The sequence below is a fragment of the Pagrus pagrus genome, assembly GCF_965226575.1.
Source record: "Pagrus pagrus genome assembly, chromosome: 17".
NCBI classification, from domain to species: domain Eukaryota; kingdom Metazoa; phylum Chordata; class Actinopteri; order Spariformes; family Sparidae; genus Pagrus; species Pagrus pagrus.
In genome coordinates, this window is record NC_140201.1 from 1,656,400 (window position 1) to 1,672,211 (window position 15,812).

At 39.9% G+C, this 15,812-nt stretch overlaps 1 protein-coding gene and 1 long non-coding RNA gene across 2 annotated transcripts; one reads left to right on the plus strand and one right to left on the minus strand.

Annotated features, from left to right (window-relative positions):
• LOC311273250 (uncharacterized protein) lies at window positions 1-3,921 on the plus strand (the record flags this gene model as incomplete). Its single annotated transcript, XM_084380201.1, has 5 exons — window positions 1-787; window positions 2,653-2,928; window positions 3,153-3,260; window positions 3,396-3,453; window positions 3,582-3,921. Coding segments are annotated over 5 exons (1,230 nt in total). The 3' UTR covers window positions 3,583-3,921.
• Window positions 3,922-12,433: 8,512 nt separating this feature from the next.
• LOC311272426 lies at window positions 12,434-13,579 on the minus strand. Its single transcript, XR_014624560.1, has 4 exons — window positions 13,506-13,579; window positions 12,967-13,059; window positions 12,690-12,763; window positions 12,434-12,547 (listed from the first exon to the last, which is right to left on the minus strand). It is a non-coding gene; the product is annotated as an uncharacterized lncRNA (long non-coding RNA).
• Between the last annotated feature and the right edge of the window lie 2,233 nt (window positions 13,580-15,812).

Genomic DNA, 15,812 nt, shown 5'->3' on the forward strand with positions numbered 1-15,812 from the left:
ATGAGGAGGCGCTCCTTCTCCCTGCCTCGTCTTCGCCTTCCAGCGTTCAAACCTCGCCCTCCAGCATTCAACCCTCGCCCTCCAGAATTCAACCCTCGCCCTCCAGTGTCCATCCAGGACCTTCCAGCATTCAACCATCACCTTCCAGCATTCAACCATCACCTTCCAGCATTCAACCATCACTTTCCAGCATTCAACCCTCATCCTCCAGCATTCAACCATCACTTTCCAGCATTCAACCCTCACCCTCCAGCGTCCAACCCTAAACCTCCAGCGTCCAACCCTCGCCCTCCAGCGTCCAACCCTCGCCCTCCAGCGTCCAACCCTCAACCTCCAGCGTCCAACCCTCACCCTCCAGCGTCCAACCCTAAACCTCCAGCGTCCAACCCTCACCCTCCAGCGTCCAACCCTAAACCTCCAGCGTCCAACCCTAAACCTCCAGCGTCCAACCCTCAACCTCCAGCGTCCAACCCTAAACCTCCAGCGTCCAACCCTCACCCTCCAGCGTCCAACCCTAAACCTCCAGCGTCCAACCCTCAACGTCCAGCGTCCAACCGTCGTCCTTCAGAGTCCGACCCTGACCCTCCAGCGTTTGACCTTAACCCTCCAGCGTTTGACCCTAACCCTTCAGCGTTTGACCCTGACCCTCCAGCGTTTGACCATGACCCTCCAACGTCCCATCGGCCTCGCCTTGCAGACAAACAAAACATGCCACGAGTTTCTGCAGAAACTGACAGATTCTTATGTTACAGAGAGTCAGCTGTGCAGCTTCCCGCCATCCAACCAGGTAACATCAAACTTCAACAAAGTCAATCCGCTTCCTGTTTTCTCTCTGGCTTTCAAAATAGTTTCTCCTCTATAAATGTTGCGAGAGCATAGATGACAAATTGAACCTCGTATAAAAGAAAACAACTAGTAGAAGAAAATATGAATTCATCCACTCCAGTTATGTGAATATCAGCAGATGGTTCATTGAGATCAATGGTACATGGAGCAAACACTCCAATGCACAACGAGACGACAAATTTAAAAATAGTGGCTGTGTCCAAATTCAGGGGCTGCAGCCTTCAAGCATTATCAAACATGTACATTTATTTGTGTGTGTACAATGTGTCAAATCTAAATTGAATTATCAACATTACAAAATAAACATTAACCCATTGGTGAATAACAACTATATTTACCATAGCATTACCAGCGTCACGTATTTTAACTGAAAGTTAGCTTCTTGAGGTTTTATAGTCCCTTGAAGTTTAAAGCAACACTAGGTAGTTTTTCGACCTTAAAATAATATTTCTAAACTCAGTTAAGTGGTGGAAGAACGGTTAATAGGATGAACGGTGACACCTCTGCTGAGGAGGGTTGCGCCGGCAGAAACCGCACTGTGTAACATCCCAGAGCGGGTAGCTACATACCTGACGTAAAGACGTCTAGTGCGACCTGCTTTACGACACGTTTATTCATCAGTGGATTTAGCCAGCAGCTACTTGGATTTTTTGAACTTGCGATTGTATTCAGTAACTCCCGAAAATGTAGTTATATTTTCAGACGTTACTAAACACATTCACGCTGAAGCGTCGTGTTTTGGAAGTAACTTAGTCGGTGCAATCACTACAACCAACTCGGTATGAGAATAATTATAGCATGCTAATGTGCTGTGCAGCCTATATGCTAACAAACTACCAACTGCTATCTCTGAATCTAGCTTATTGTTGGCACTCGAGTGAGGTTTTTTCAGACGATTTCGTGATTCGCCAGCTCCGTCAACAAATTCACATTCACATTTTTCCTTTGCTGACCACTTTTGCTTTACTAAGAGCAAAATTAGCAGTTTTTCTGAAGAAAAAGAGTTGTTTGCGCGACGTTGGGACATTTTTGCAACAGATTTAATGCAGAACTGGATATTTAAAACCCAAACCTGCGTGGTCACCAGAGTGGGACGCCTGTGCATTGTAATGATGTGATATGTGCAAAACCAACAGCCAATCACCAAAACTGATCCTGAACTGCTGCAACAACACCTGTTGCCACTAAAGATGTGGGCACCATCGGTCTTTACAGGGAATCTGTGCCAACACATGTTAGGTTCAGTGGAGTATTTCATTCTGTGTCTCAGAGAAAAGTCTGTCAGTGGAATTGAAATTTGATAACAACCTGTACTACTGGATCATAATGAAGTGAGTAAACTGCTGGATGAAGACACAATAATGAGTCTAAGGGTTACAGAGAAGTTCGATCCCCGGGATCGCAACAATTACAGCTGACTATCTGCCTTTAAGAGTCTGTGGCACGCTCATTTTTTTAAGCTAAGAGGAAGACGTCGTGCTGTCTTGTCGGGAAGAGGGCTGGATAAGCTGAATAATTGCCATTTTCAAAGTGTTCCCTCGACCTCTCATCTCAAATTATCTGAATTAAAATGTAGCCTCGGCCCTCCCCTTTACAGACATGCCCACTTTATTCTAACTCCATGCAGTTTTATGCAATGCAGAGTAAATATGTTATTTTAGCCGATTCTTTATAAGGTGTATTGCATAATTGAATGATGAACCAACAGTTCACAGTGATCTGGTCTCAACTATGTTTTAATGCAGCTGAATTCACCATATACTGAACATTTGTGCGTATTCATTCAAAACTGTGTTTCTTTTACAGAAGAATGCCAAAAAACATTCGAGCAGAACACGTCCATCACTCTCAGCTGTCCTCCCTCTGTGGAGGGAAACGTGATGTGGAGCAGAGAGAGAGATGGAAGCAAAGTTGACCTACTGACAGCTGATGGTGACGAAGAAGAGAAACACATGGACCTGGACGGACGATACCGTTTACTGGCAAATAAATCACTTATTATTCTCAGAGCTGCTGTCTCCGACGCTGGAAGATACTTCTGTAACAGCGAAGCAGCTGGGGAGCTGACTGTGATGAGTTCAGGTAACATCAAGCTTTAATAAAGCTTTAATAAAACAAACAGCACTGGGCCCAGGACAGAACCGTGGGGTACACCAACCCCAATCCACGCATGTCACTATTGATGCATTAACATACAAGCATCATTTTGATATTGAAGGCTGAAGTGCAGGAGAAGTTAAAAGTAATGTGATAAACTAAATGTTTTTGTTCAGATGTATTAAATATGGTGTTTGTTTGTCTTCCAGTTGCTCCTAAAGACAACAGTTTGATCATCTTACTCATCATCGCCTTCATCGCCACTGCCTTCATCATCGTCCTTGTGTTGACTGTGAGGTACAAGTACAACAAACAAGGTAAATAAAGTCTGACCTGAACTTGCAAACAGTTACTTCTCACCACATCCTGTTTTTCATCAAACTGTAAAGTGGTTAATCACTGATTATTCACCGGATCACTAAAACTCTGACATTCATGCTCTCGTTTGTCAGGAAATGAAGGCAAACAGCACGTCCATGATGAGATACAGGAAGAATCAACCTACACATGGTAAGACATGGAACTATTCAACCGACTCAACGTTTCTGCAAAACCACAAAAAAAGTCCAAACTGAACTTTTCTTTATGTTGATGTTTGACGCACGTTTAACTTCAGTTTTCTGTTCCTCTCTCATCAGAATGCTCTGCTTAGCTTTGGGCACAAACACCACCTGGTTAAAGTAATGAAAACATCATGTCTGGCTTCAAAAAGGCTGCATCGCCACGAAGGCTGGAAATATCCCCACTTCTACTAAACCATCACAGATTATGTAAATTAATGTCAAATACAAAGAGGTATGTTGTTACAACCTACCCCAGTACCGGGGTGAATTGTAACACTACTTGAGGATGGATGTAACAGTTAAATTATTATACTTAAAAAAAGATCCACACTTAAAATGTATGCAAGTACTTTAATGAATAATAAAGAAGGAACCATAAAAGTGTCAGATACAAAAATAATGATAAAAAAATAAATACAAAGTATATATAACATAAAATAAATAAAATAAAGAATAATAAAGTATAAACTGGTGTGTGTTGTGTGTGTGTTTTGTAGCTTGAAACAGGTTAATGTGAAAAAGTATTTGAACACTTGGAGATCTGTGGAACAAACCACTTTTGAACAGTGTGGGTTAGGGTGGCTAAAGTGAACTGTTGGTCGCATGTATTGTTGTAGCCTCTAAAACACTTGAAAACCAACTTGTTTTATAATGAAAACCCTTTTAAAGGGTCTTAAAGTCTTAAATATGAAGTTTCTTGGCTACATACACAATATATTATTCTATAAGACTGAAGCTAAAGCTGTGGCCACTGACAGCACAGTCCTCCCTGGCAGAGGTTTTAAAGTCTAAAGACTGTTGAGGTGTGCAGGACGTCCAGCAGCTCCGTCCACCAGACACCTGTGAGGAGACAGCAGAGGACAGAGCAGCAGATATCACAAACAGCTCATGTGTTAAAGCAACAAAACAACAGCTTAACAATAAAAAGTGTATTTTAAGATCAAAGAGAGATTGTACCTGTTGTTTCTGTGTGACGCAGGATCAGACGTCATTTTGTCTTTGTGCCGTGCGTCGCTTCTGTTCCTGTCGAGCTGCCAAAGACAGAAGACGAACATGGAGACGACATTTTAATTTAACTTCTGTATTTACTTTTCAGTTTGTTTGCAGAACATCTCAAACACTTCTTCAGGTTCAGTGATGTCTGGTGGAAAGTTGGGACCAGAAACAGATCCAACAGTAGCAACAGTGCCACCATGTGGCCGCTCAAAGATTATAATTAATCAGCCGATCAATCAAACTTTATTTAAATAGCAACTTTCAAACAAATCAAATGAGATTCAGAGTTCTTTACTTGAATGAACAATAAATAATAAGAGATAAAACAAGCAATGACAATAATAAATATATGAATACAATAATACAATAAATGAAAAACTTATTTTCACTAAAGAATTAAACATTAATAAAATAAAATCCTGAGCTGTGAAGGTGAGAAACACAAACACCACCAACACGTGCACCTGCACAGACTTTCTGCTATTTTCTCCTCTTTTACCAGATTAAGTTTAAAAAAAGAAAAAAGTTATTAATTATTCTGTTTATTATCTTTCATCTTATTTCTTGAACTAGTCGTACAGTTGCTCTGCCCTCCCCCTTTTCAGGAAACAGTTCATTCTGTCAGTATATGACACCAATATTCATCAGATATGTACACGTGTATGTATATTTTCCATTTTTTATGTATTTCTATATACTTATTGGATTATTTTCTTTTGATTCAGTTTTTCTGTTTATTGCATGTTTTTTTCATGATAATTGGCACTTGTTGTATTTTTCTAAATTATGTTACGTATATTTTTATGGTTTCATTGTTGTTTCTGTTTTTTTCTGTCTGTAATTTCATGTGTGTGAAAATTAAGTAAGTAAATAAATAAATATGATGATTTCCTCTTATTTTACCAGTTAGATATCTGCTGTCTCTCACCTCTCTCAGATGTCTCAGCTTCCATCACAGTCAGGTACGCAGCAGGTTTTCCATCACAGTAGTAAAGTCCAGAGTCGACAGCCAGCACGTATCTTATAGTCAACGTCTTGTCCACAGGTGAAACATAAACAAATTTGTCTTGTTGTATTTCACCTTCGTCTTTTCTCCATGTTGGAACATCTGACTCTCCAACATCATGAGGACAATTCAGAGTGACAATAGTAAACTCTTGAGCATCAAGTCTGATTGTTCCTGAACACGATAAAACAAAACAAGATTAATTTAACGTACCATCATAAAGTGATAACTCATATTCAGGAGAAAGTCAGTGGCTGTGTGAAGAGATTTTCTCGGATTAAGGATAACTGACACTGGCCATGATACAATGTAAATATATTTTCCAGATGTGATCACAGATAGTTCAGCAGTTTTGGAAATTTTACAGCTCAAAATTGCATTTTATTTCATTTATAGTGAAGCACATAAAAATCTTCATAGATAAAAATAAACTAGTAACTTTTAAAACTACCCAAAATGTTTCTCCACTACAGTGTCAGTGAGTAACTGTGAAAAATTCAGCCCCTGATGCAAATCTACTGTGGTAAGTAACTTTTATTACATTTTAAATGCATTAAAATCATGATGGACATGATGAAACATGATGCTGAAACAAGAAGAGAAAACAAAGTGTGATGTTACCTGATGGGATCACCGTCAGCTCCACAGCTGTTTCATTATTACACAAGTATCTTCCAGAGTCTGAGACGGTAACTTTGAAAATGTGAAGTGATTTGTCTGCCAGTGAACTGTATCGTTTATAAAGGTCAGGAATGAGTTTCTTGTCCGTGTCACCATCGACCGTAAGAATGTCCACTCTGCTTCCGTTCGTCTCTCTGCTCCACGTGACTTCACCCTCCACAGAGTGAGGACAAGGCAGAGTGACCGACCTCTTCTCCTCGACTATTTTATATTTTGTTGCTGCAAATGAAAAGAAGTTTTGTAAATATGAAAGTTCACATTTTATTATTATTATTAAATGCAGTTTACTTCAGTGCTCTTGAATTTCATGATGTAAGAATTATATCAAATCCCAGTTTAGCAGAAAAACATGTAGCTAACTAACTGATAAGAAATGTATTTTAACAGGCGAGTGACTGATTAATTTCCAAAAGTTCTTACCTGCAGTGACATTACAGCCCAGAAGAAAGACGACCAGGCAGCTGCAGATGTTCACCCTCATCTTCACGCAGAAAAGATTCAGTTGACAGAGCAAAGTCCGAGCTCTGCTTATGTATGGCATGAGAACAGGAACTGTGTGGTCACTGACTGGTTTCCTCAAAGACTTCAGTGTCTTTTTATGGTTGATGATGACATGTGGTTCACTAATGTGTGGAGATGAGATCACACATCTGTCACCAACAACCTACACCCTCCTGGTAGTGGAAAGTTTTAGACTATAGACTATAAGCATCACCAGGCCTCAGGGTAAAGTGCAGCCTGGATTAGATTTTCCTTTAACATGTCTTTTCGTGGTTGTTGAACACGTTTTCTTTTCTGCATTCATCTTCCACCAACAACAAACACTGTGCTGGTACCAGAAAGTATTCTGGGTTTAGTTGTAGAAGTGGTACAAAGCAATCTATCCATGCTCCTTTTCTCCATCAGGCACCTTTGGCGTCCCACAAGGGTCTCGACTCAGACCACTGTTGTTAATTTTCGCCTACATAATAGGCCCAGAAGATTCCTGGAGAAGAACCTGAGGGCCGGCAGCCCCGTGGGGAGAGAGGTGGAGAAGAGAGAGAGCAAAGGAAGGAGCTGGAGTTTTGACTATCTAGCCAGTGGGGGTCTGTCACCCTGACCAATAGTAGCTCAAAGCTGGGTCTCTTGGCAGTCTTTGCACCTACTGTAGGTATGAAGACTGGAGAATTCTGGGAAACTTCAGAGTTCATTTTGAAATCCACAATGAACGACTTCATCTGTGGGTCCCAACATCATCTTCTGCTGACAGCGAGTGTAAAACATCAAAACATAAAACAAGGAAAAACAAGGATTCAAATCATGCGATGATCATCAGAGACCAACATTCCTCCACAGGGTCAATTAAAGGCTTTATGAGTGCAATGTGAAGTATCTCAGTGGATTGACTATTTGTTTATATTGATTGATTTATACTATTAACAGTGTGCAGACATGTATGAGTACTTTCCTGTAATTTGTTTTCTTTTGTCGCTCACTTAGAAATGAAAAGTGCTCCATAGAACCATTCTTCAGCTCGTACCTGTAGGAGAACAATTTTTGGTTCTGGTGGGGCTGTTTAAGTCCCTCCTGGGACCCTGAGAGTGTCTACCAACATCAAGGATTATACCTAGAACCATCTTTGAAGGTGTATCATTGAGGCTAAGGAACCACAGCAGGTGAATGCAGGGACTTGAACAGCAACTGTCAATCCACACATGTGATCCTGCCGACAACGCCGACTTTGTGGTGACAGTCTGAGAAATAAAGAGCAGTAACAAGAATCCTTCTTTCTGTGAATTTATTCACACCTTCTGCAAATGTGCTGTCGCAAGACTGTCACAACTGTTTGTTGTGACAACCGGCAGCTTCCTCGTCTCGACCACAGGTTCTTGTGTAGCTGAGTTAGACACAGTTTTCTTTACTGTCTGATGCCCTTTTAAAGGAGCACTATGTAGTTTTGGTAAAATAAATGTTAAACCAGCTGTTCTCAGAGGAAAATAAGGTCCAAGAACACTGTTTGAAGCTAGAAGGGTGACAGGGTCTGCCACATATGAACAAAGTCAAACAGTATATATTGTGTTGTCCCTGCAGGTCAGTTTGTTTTTTCAGTTTATTCAGTCATGAAAACAAAAGAAGATCTTTCTCTCTTTTTCTTCTTTTTGATTCTGATTTCTTCACAAAAACTACATAATGCACCTTTAACCAAGCAACACGGTGTAGGACAAAGATGAAGCCGTTTAAAATACATACAATACATTTTCCATTACAGTCAACAGTGAACTTTTAATACCAGTGTTACACACACCTTGAAGTTTTTCTTCCAAAGAGGGTTCTTTGGATGAAAATGGTTCTTCAGACTAACCTCAGAAACAAATAGCTCGGGGCAGAAAGGTTAAAAGGTTCATTTAATTGTCGGGGTTGTACATTTGAGATGACGTCTCTTTATGCTACATAAGAAAAAATGTTTTCTCATTTTTAGACGTAACCGTTGATTTTGTTGAAGTGAACTGTCGGTCGTACGTTTTCTTAAAGCCTCAAAAACCATTTTAATACCAACATCTTTTATCAGCAGAACCCTTAAATATGAAGCTTCTTGGCTACATAAACCATAAATTATTCTATAAGACTGAAACTAAAGCTGTGGCCACTGAAAGCACAGTCCTCCCTGGCAAAGGTTTTAAAATGCAGAGCCAAAAACACAAGAAGAGACTGTTGAGGTGTGCAGGACGTCCAGCAGATTGTTGTTTGATTGTTGTATCATTTGAGTTTTCCATCACTGAAGGAAGATTTGTGTGTAGGCGATAATTAACAACAGTGGTCCGAGACAAGATCCTTGTGGGACGCCAAAGGTGCCTGGTGAAGAAAAGGAGCATCGATAGATTGCTTTGTACCACTTCTACAACTAAACCCAGAATACTTTCTGGTACCAGCACAGTGTTTGTTGTTGGTGGAAGATGAATGCACAAAAGAAAATGTGTTCAACAACCACAAAAAGACATGTTAAAGGAAAATCTAATCCAGGCTGCACTTTACCCTGAGGCGAGGTGATGCTTATAGTCTATAGTGCAATACCAGGATATTATGCGTTGTTGGTGACAGATTTGTGATCTCATCTTCACACATTAGTGAAACACATGTCATCATCAACCATAAAAAGACACGTTTTTGAGAAAACCAGTCAGTAACCACACAGTTCCTGTTCCCATCCTGTTCCCAGAAGCAGAACTCGGACTTTACTCTGTGAACTGAATCTTTTCTGCGTGAAGATGAGGGTGAACATCTGCAGCTGCCTGGTCGTCTTTGTTCTGGGCTGTAATGTCACTGCAGGTAAGAACTTTTAGAAATTAATCAGTCACTCGCCTGTTAAAATACATTTCTTATCAGTTAGCTAGCTACATGTTTTTCTGCTAAACTCAGAACTCTCTTAAATCAGAATACTCAACAGCAATCAACTCTATTAAAATAATAAAATGTGAACTTTCATATTTACAAAACTTCTTTTCATTTGCAGCAACAAAATATAAAATAGTCGAGGGGAAGAGGTCGGTCACTCTGCCTTGTCCTCGCTCTGTGGAGGGTGAAGTGACGTGGAGCAGAGAGACGAACGGACACAGAAATAACGTTATTACAGCTGGTGAGGACGGGGACAAGAGACACATTTCTGACCGAGGCAGACGATACATTTCTCTGGCAGATAAATCACTTCACATTCGATTACTGTCTCAGACTCTAGAAGTCTCTTCTTGTGTTTTTGGCTCTGCATTTTAAAACCTCCGCCACATCCTTCTCTTTTTCTATTTTATCTTCTAAATAAACTGAGTCATGTGTGGCTGATTAACGTCACTCTCATGATTTCATCTGCTCTGTTATGTCTCCCTTTTTTGGTTGAGGGTTCTACAAAGAACCATATTGTGTTGTATAAATGAGGCAAAAAATAAATCTCGTATAACAGAACAGATCGCTTTATTGTCATCGCACAGCGTACAGATAAATCTCAGTGCAACTCCTCAGTGCTCAAATAAAAACACCAGCATGCAGCAAAATGACTCAAACACACAAGTATAAAATCAAGCAAGTAGGTAAAAAGTATCGAGTATAAAACAAGAGTAAGAACAGTTTGGATGATATTGTGACTTTGTTACAAACCTTCAAGGAGTTTTTCATCCAAAGAGGGTTCTTTGGATGAAAGTGGTTCTGAACAGAACTCTTAATCTTACAAATAACTTCAGAAACAAACAGTATAATAACAAAGGAGTCTCTTTATGCTACATGAGAAAAACAAGTTTTCCAACTTTTAGATGTAACAGTTTATTTTGTTGAAGTGAACTGTTGGTCGTACGTTTTGTTAAACCATTTTTAAAACCAACATCTTTTATCAGCAGAACCCTTAAATATGAAGTTTCTTGGCTACATACACAACATATTATTCTATAAGACTGAAGCTAAAGCTGTGGCCACTGACAGCACAGTCCTCCCTGGCAGAGGTTTTAAAGTGCAGAGCCAAGAACACAAGAAGAGACTGTTGAGGTGTGCAGGACGTCCAGCAGCTCCGTCCACCAGACGCCTGTGAGTTTTCCATCACTGAAGGAAGATTTGTGTGTAGGCGATAATTAACAACAGTGGTCCGAGACAAGATCCTTGTGGGACGCCAAAGGTGCCTGGTGAAGAAAAGGAGCATCGATAGATTGCTTTGTACCACTTCTACAACTAAACCCAGAATACTTTCTGGTACCAGCACAGTGTTTGTTGTTGGTGGAAGATGAATGCACAAAAGAAAATGTGTTCAACAACCACAAAAAGACATGTTAAAGGAAAATCTAATCCAGGCTGCACTTTACCCTGAGGCGAGGTGATGCTTATAGTCTATAGTGCAATACCAGGATATTATGCGTTGTTGGTGACAGATGTGTGATCTCATCTTCACACATTAGTGAAACACATGTCATCATCAACCATAAAAAGACACGTTTTTGAGAAAACCAGTCAGTAACCACACAGTTCCTGTTCCCATCCTGTTCCCAGAAGCAGAACTCGGACTTTACTCTGTGAACTGAATCTTTTCTGCGTGAAGATGAGGGTGAACATCTGCAGCTGCCTGGTCGTCTTTGTTCTGGGCTGTAATGTCACTGCAGGTAAGAACTTTTAGAAATTAATCAATCACTCGCCTGTTAAAATACATTTCTTATCAGTTAGCTAGCTACATGTTTTTCTGCTAAACTCAGAACTCTCTTAAATCAGAATACTCAACAGCAATCAACTCTATTAAAATAATAAAATGTGAACTTTCATATTTACAAAACTTCTTTTCATTTGCAGCAACAAAATATAAAATAGTCGAGGGGAAGAGGTCGGTCACTCTGCCTTGTCCTCGCTCTGTGGAGGGTGAAGTGACGTGGAGCAGAGAGACGAACGGACACAGAAATAACGTTATTACAGCTGGTGAGGACGGGGACAAGAGACACATTTCTGACCGAGGCAGACGATATATTTCACTGGCAGATAAATCACTTCACATTCGCAGAGTTACTGTCTCAGACTCTAGAAGTCTCTTCTTGTGTTTTTGGCTCTGCATTTTAAAACCTCCGCCACATCCTTCTCTTTTTCTATTTTATCTTCTAAATAAACTGAGTCATGTGTGGCTGATTAACGTCACTCTCATGATTTCATCTGCTCTGTTATGTCTCCCTTTTTTGGTTGAGGGTTCTACAAAGAACCATATTGTGTTGTATAAATGAGGCAAAAAATAAATCTCGTATAACAGAACAGGTCGCTTTATTGTCATCGCACAGTGTACAGATAAATCTCAGTGCATCTCCTCAGTGCTCAAATAAAAACACCAGCATGCAGCAAAATGACTCAAACAAGTATAAAATCAAGTAAGTAGGTAAAAAGTATCGAGTATAAAACAAGAGTAAGAACAGTTTTGATGATATTGTGACTTTGTTACAAACCTTTAAGGAGTTTTTTATCCAAAGAGGGTTCTTTGGATGAAAGTGGTTCTGAACAGAACTCTTAATCTTACAAATAACTTCAGAAACAAACAGTATAATTACAAAGAAGTCTCTTTATGCTACATAAGAAAAAAAAGTTTTCTAACTTTTAGATGTAACAGTTTATTTTGTTGAAGTGAACTGTTGGTCGTACGTTTTGTTAAAGCCTCAAAAAATACATTTAAAACCAACATCTTCTATAAGCAGAACCCTTAAATATGAAGTTTCTTGGCTATATACACAACATATTATTCTATAAGACTGAAGCTAAAGCTGTGGCCACTGACAGCACAGTCCTCCCTGGCAGAGGTTTTAAAGTGCAGAGCCAAAAACACAAGAAGAGACTGTTGAGGTGTGCAGGACGTCCAGCAGCTCCGTCCACCAGACACCTGTGAGGAGACAGCAGAGGACAGAGCAGCAGATATCACAAACAGCTCACGTGTTAAAGCAACAAAACAACAGCTTAACAATATAAAGTGTATTTTAAGATCAGATGTTAATTCTTGTGCCAGAGGCTTGTAGAGATTGTACCTGTTGTTTCTGTGTGACGCAGGATCAGACGTCATTTTGTCTTTGTGTCGTGCGGCGCTTCTGTTCCTGTCGAGCTGCCAAAGACAGAAGACGAACATGGAGAAGACACATGATCAATTTAAATGTCTATAACTCAGTTTGAACATTTTGCACAATTCCTGTTTGTACAGAGCTGATGTATAAAACACCGTGAGTGCTTGGTGGTTAAAAACATTAACATTATGATACAGAAACATTTTCTGATGCACAAAACCTCTGAGAGACGTAACCATGTCACCTTTTGTCCAGGTGGTGGCAGTGATGCTGATCATGATGATTAAATAGAGTCCTCCAATCACCAGTCGAACAGTTTGCCACAGGTGAGGAGCAGCTGGAGGAGCAGGAAACATTCACACCATCATCATCACCACTTACAATAAATGTTCAGGTGTTATTTCTTTGTCTTGGTCCAAACTATAGCACTGTTATAGGCACACATACAAATACACTTTATCTCAACATGATGCATCTTCTCATCAGAGCTGAGAGACACATGTTTTATCATCTGTCCTGTTGAGACATCCTTTAGAGGAACTCGTCAAAATCTGGTCAGTGATGTGATTTGTGTCAACTGAAGCAACTGAAGTCAAAGTTTAGCAAATATTCAACATTTAGATCAGTTTTGTTGAAGTAGAAGATGATGATGAGGAGGAGGAGCGAGGGGACAACGATACCAATCACCAAAGTGAGAGGTGGTTGTTGGTCTGTGAGAGCGACTGGAAGACAAAGAAATAATTAATAACTGGGTAGGACTTCAGATCCTCATTGTAGACCAACCTGTGCTTGACGATGGGGACGGTGTAGGTGAAGTTGAAGTTGTAGTAGTTGATTTCATCATAGTTGTCTTCGTCGTCATAGTCGTAGTCGGCAGTGGTGGCGGCGGCAGCGTCAGCGGCGGCATCATAGTTGTTGGTGGTGTATTTGTCTTTTTTCCTTGCGAGTGGGGCAGACAGAATAATCAGTTCAGTAGGCAATCCCATCAAACTTTCTTAAAATGTACATCAAACATATCCACAACACATTAATGACCACTAAAAATCTTAATTTAGAATATCTCCTGTTACATTCTGGTCCACTGGTGAAAATATTCTTCTGATTTGTAACTATGGACCGTTGAGTTGTATTGAGAGTTTAGATATAACAGCGATTACATTTGTCAGTCACCATTTAAAGTCCAGACAGAGTCGATCAAAAGTTCTTGTGTTGAAACGGCTTCAACAAAGAGATTATCCATGACTCTGTTGTAGATTTCTTAAAATGGTGTTATAACTCAGTCATAAGTGTAACATTAAACTGATTGTGTTGCTTTGCTCGTATCTTTGACAATCCACATCTACACAACAGCAAAATGTCACTGCGGTTAATTTTGGTTGAGCTCAAGCTGTCATTTGTCCACGAGGTAAATCAGGTGTCCAAGCTAACATCAGTGAAAATGTTGTCATCTGAGAGCACTCTGAAATAAAATGATGAAAAAGTTAAATTAAATAGTATTGAAGCGACTTGAAGAGGTTTTCTAGTTCATGTAAACACACATTGTGTAGCTGTGTGATGTGATGGTTTATTCTTGTGGAGATCTTGAATGTGAATCCTGTGAATCTTACATGTTAAAAGGTTTTTCATATTTAAACATGATGTGAAACATAATGAGACAAAGTCATTCATCATATCTGAGACAGACCTCTGTCATTATTGTTGATTTGTTCTTGTAACTTGTACTTGCATGCAGAGCATGACGTGCGCTCGACTTCCTTCATTTGACCACAAACTCACAGGCTTCATTTTAACACCGTGTCAAAGGTGGCGGTCAGCACTGACTGTAGATCTGTATCTGTCTGAATAACTGCTCCTCACGGCTTCATGCTGTTGCTTTTATTTGTCTTTGAGCTCTTTTAGATTTCATCAATGTAGAAACCCTGTTTTATCTTACTGTTCTTCCTCTTTCCCTTCGTACGTGTTTGTCTCGTTGTTGGTGTTTGAGTGGAGAGAGAGATGAAATCAAACACTCAAACTCAGAAGTATAAAAAGTCTTTGGTCTTTCTGTGGTGTGTGTTTTACCAGAAGTGCTTTCAGGACATAAACAGCTGAATGCAGAAGATGTTGTTTACTCTGTAATTCAGCATTATTTAGCCTTGTATGAACTCACCTGTCTGCAGTAACTTTGTAAAGGAAACAGACACTTCTCTCTGAGTCAGCTGAGCAGACTGACACCACTCATGTATTTACACTAAATAAGCTGCACCCAGAGGCCTGTTAGCTTAGCTTAGCACAGAGACTGTAGACAGGGGAAACAGTTAGCCTGCCTCTGTCCAAAGGTAACAAAATCAACTGACCAGCACCTCTAAGCAGCCGATCACACAGAGACTCGTTGCTAAAAGCATGAGATCAGATGTAATTACTGGAAAAAGCCGAGCTGCTCTGAGCAAAGTTCAGAATATTTTAACGTCTAAAAACAGCTGCAGAGAGGAGCTCACAGCAGGCACCTTGAACTACAGCTGAGCTTCATGTTTAACAGACAGGTATGAAAGTGACATCGATCCTCTTATCTAACTCTCAGCAAGACAATTAAAAAGCTCATTTTGCAAAATCATGAATTATTCTTTAAAATCATTAATGTTTGACTCATGTTTCTTTGTTCCTCTCTGACTTCTTGTCTCTCACCTCTCTCAGGTGTCTCACCTTTGATCACAGTCAGGTACACAGCAGGTTTTCCATCACAGTAGTAAAGTCCAGAGTCGACAGGCAGCACCCGTGTTATAGTCAACGTCTTGTCCACAGGTGAAACATAAACCCATTGGTTTTGTTGTATTTCACCCTCGTCTGTGCTCCATGTTGGAACATGTGATCCTCCAACATCATGAGGACAATTCAGAGTGACTTTGGTAAACTTTGTGGCATTAAGTCTGATTGTTCCAATCAATCAATGATCCTGGTGATCGTTTTAAAGGACCTCAAAACAATCTTCAAAGATCATTTGTCAGTGTGTTTCAGGTAAAATTATGTTTTTCATGTTTAATTTGCAGCCTGATATAAGTCGTTTTGGTTATTTATATGAGTTATTAAACACTAAAACAAAGTTATTAGAGT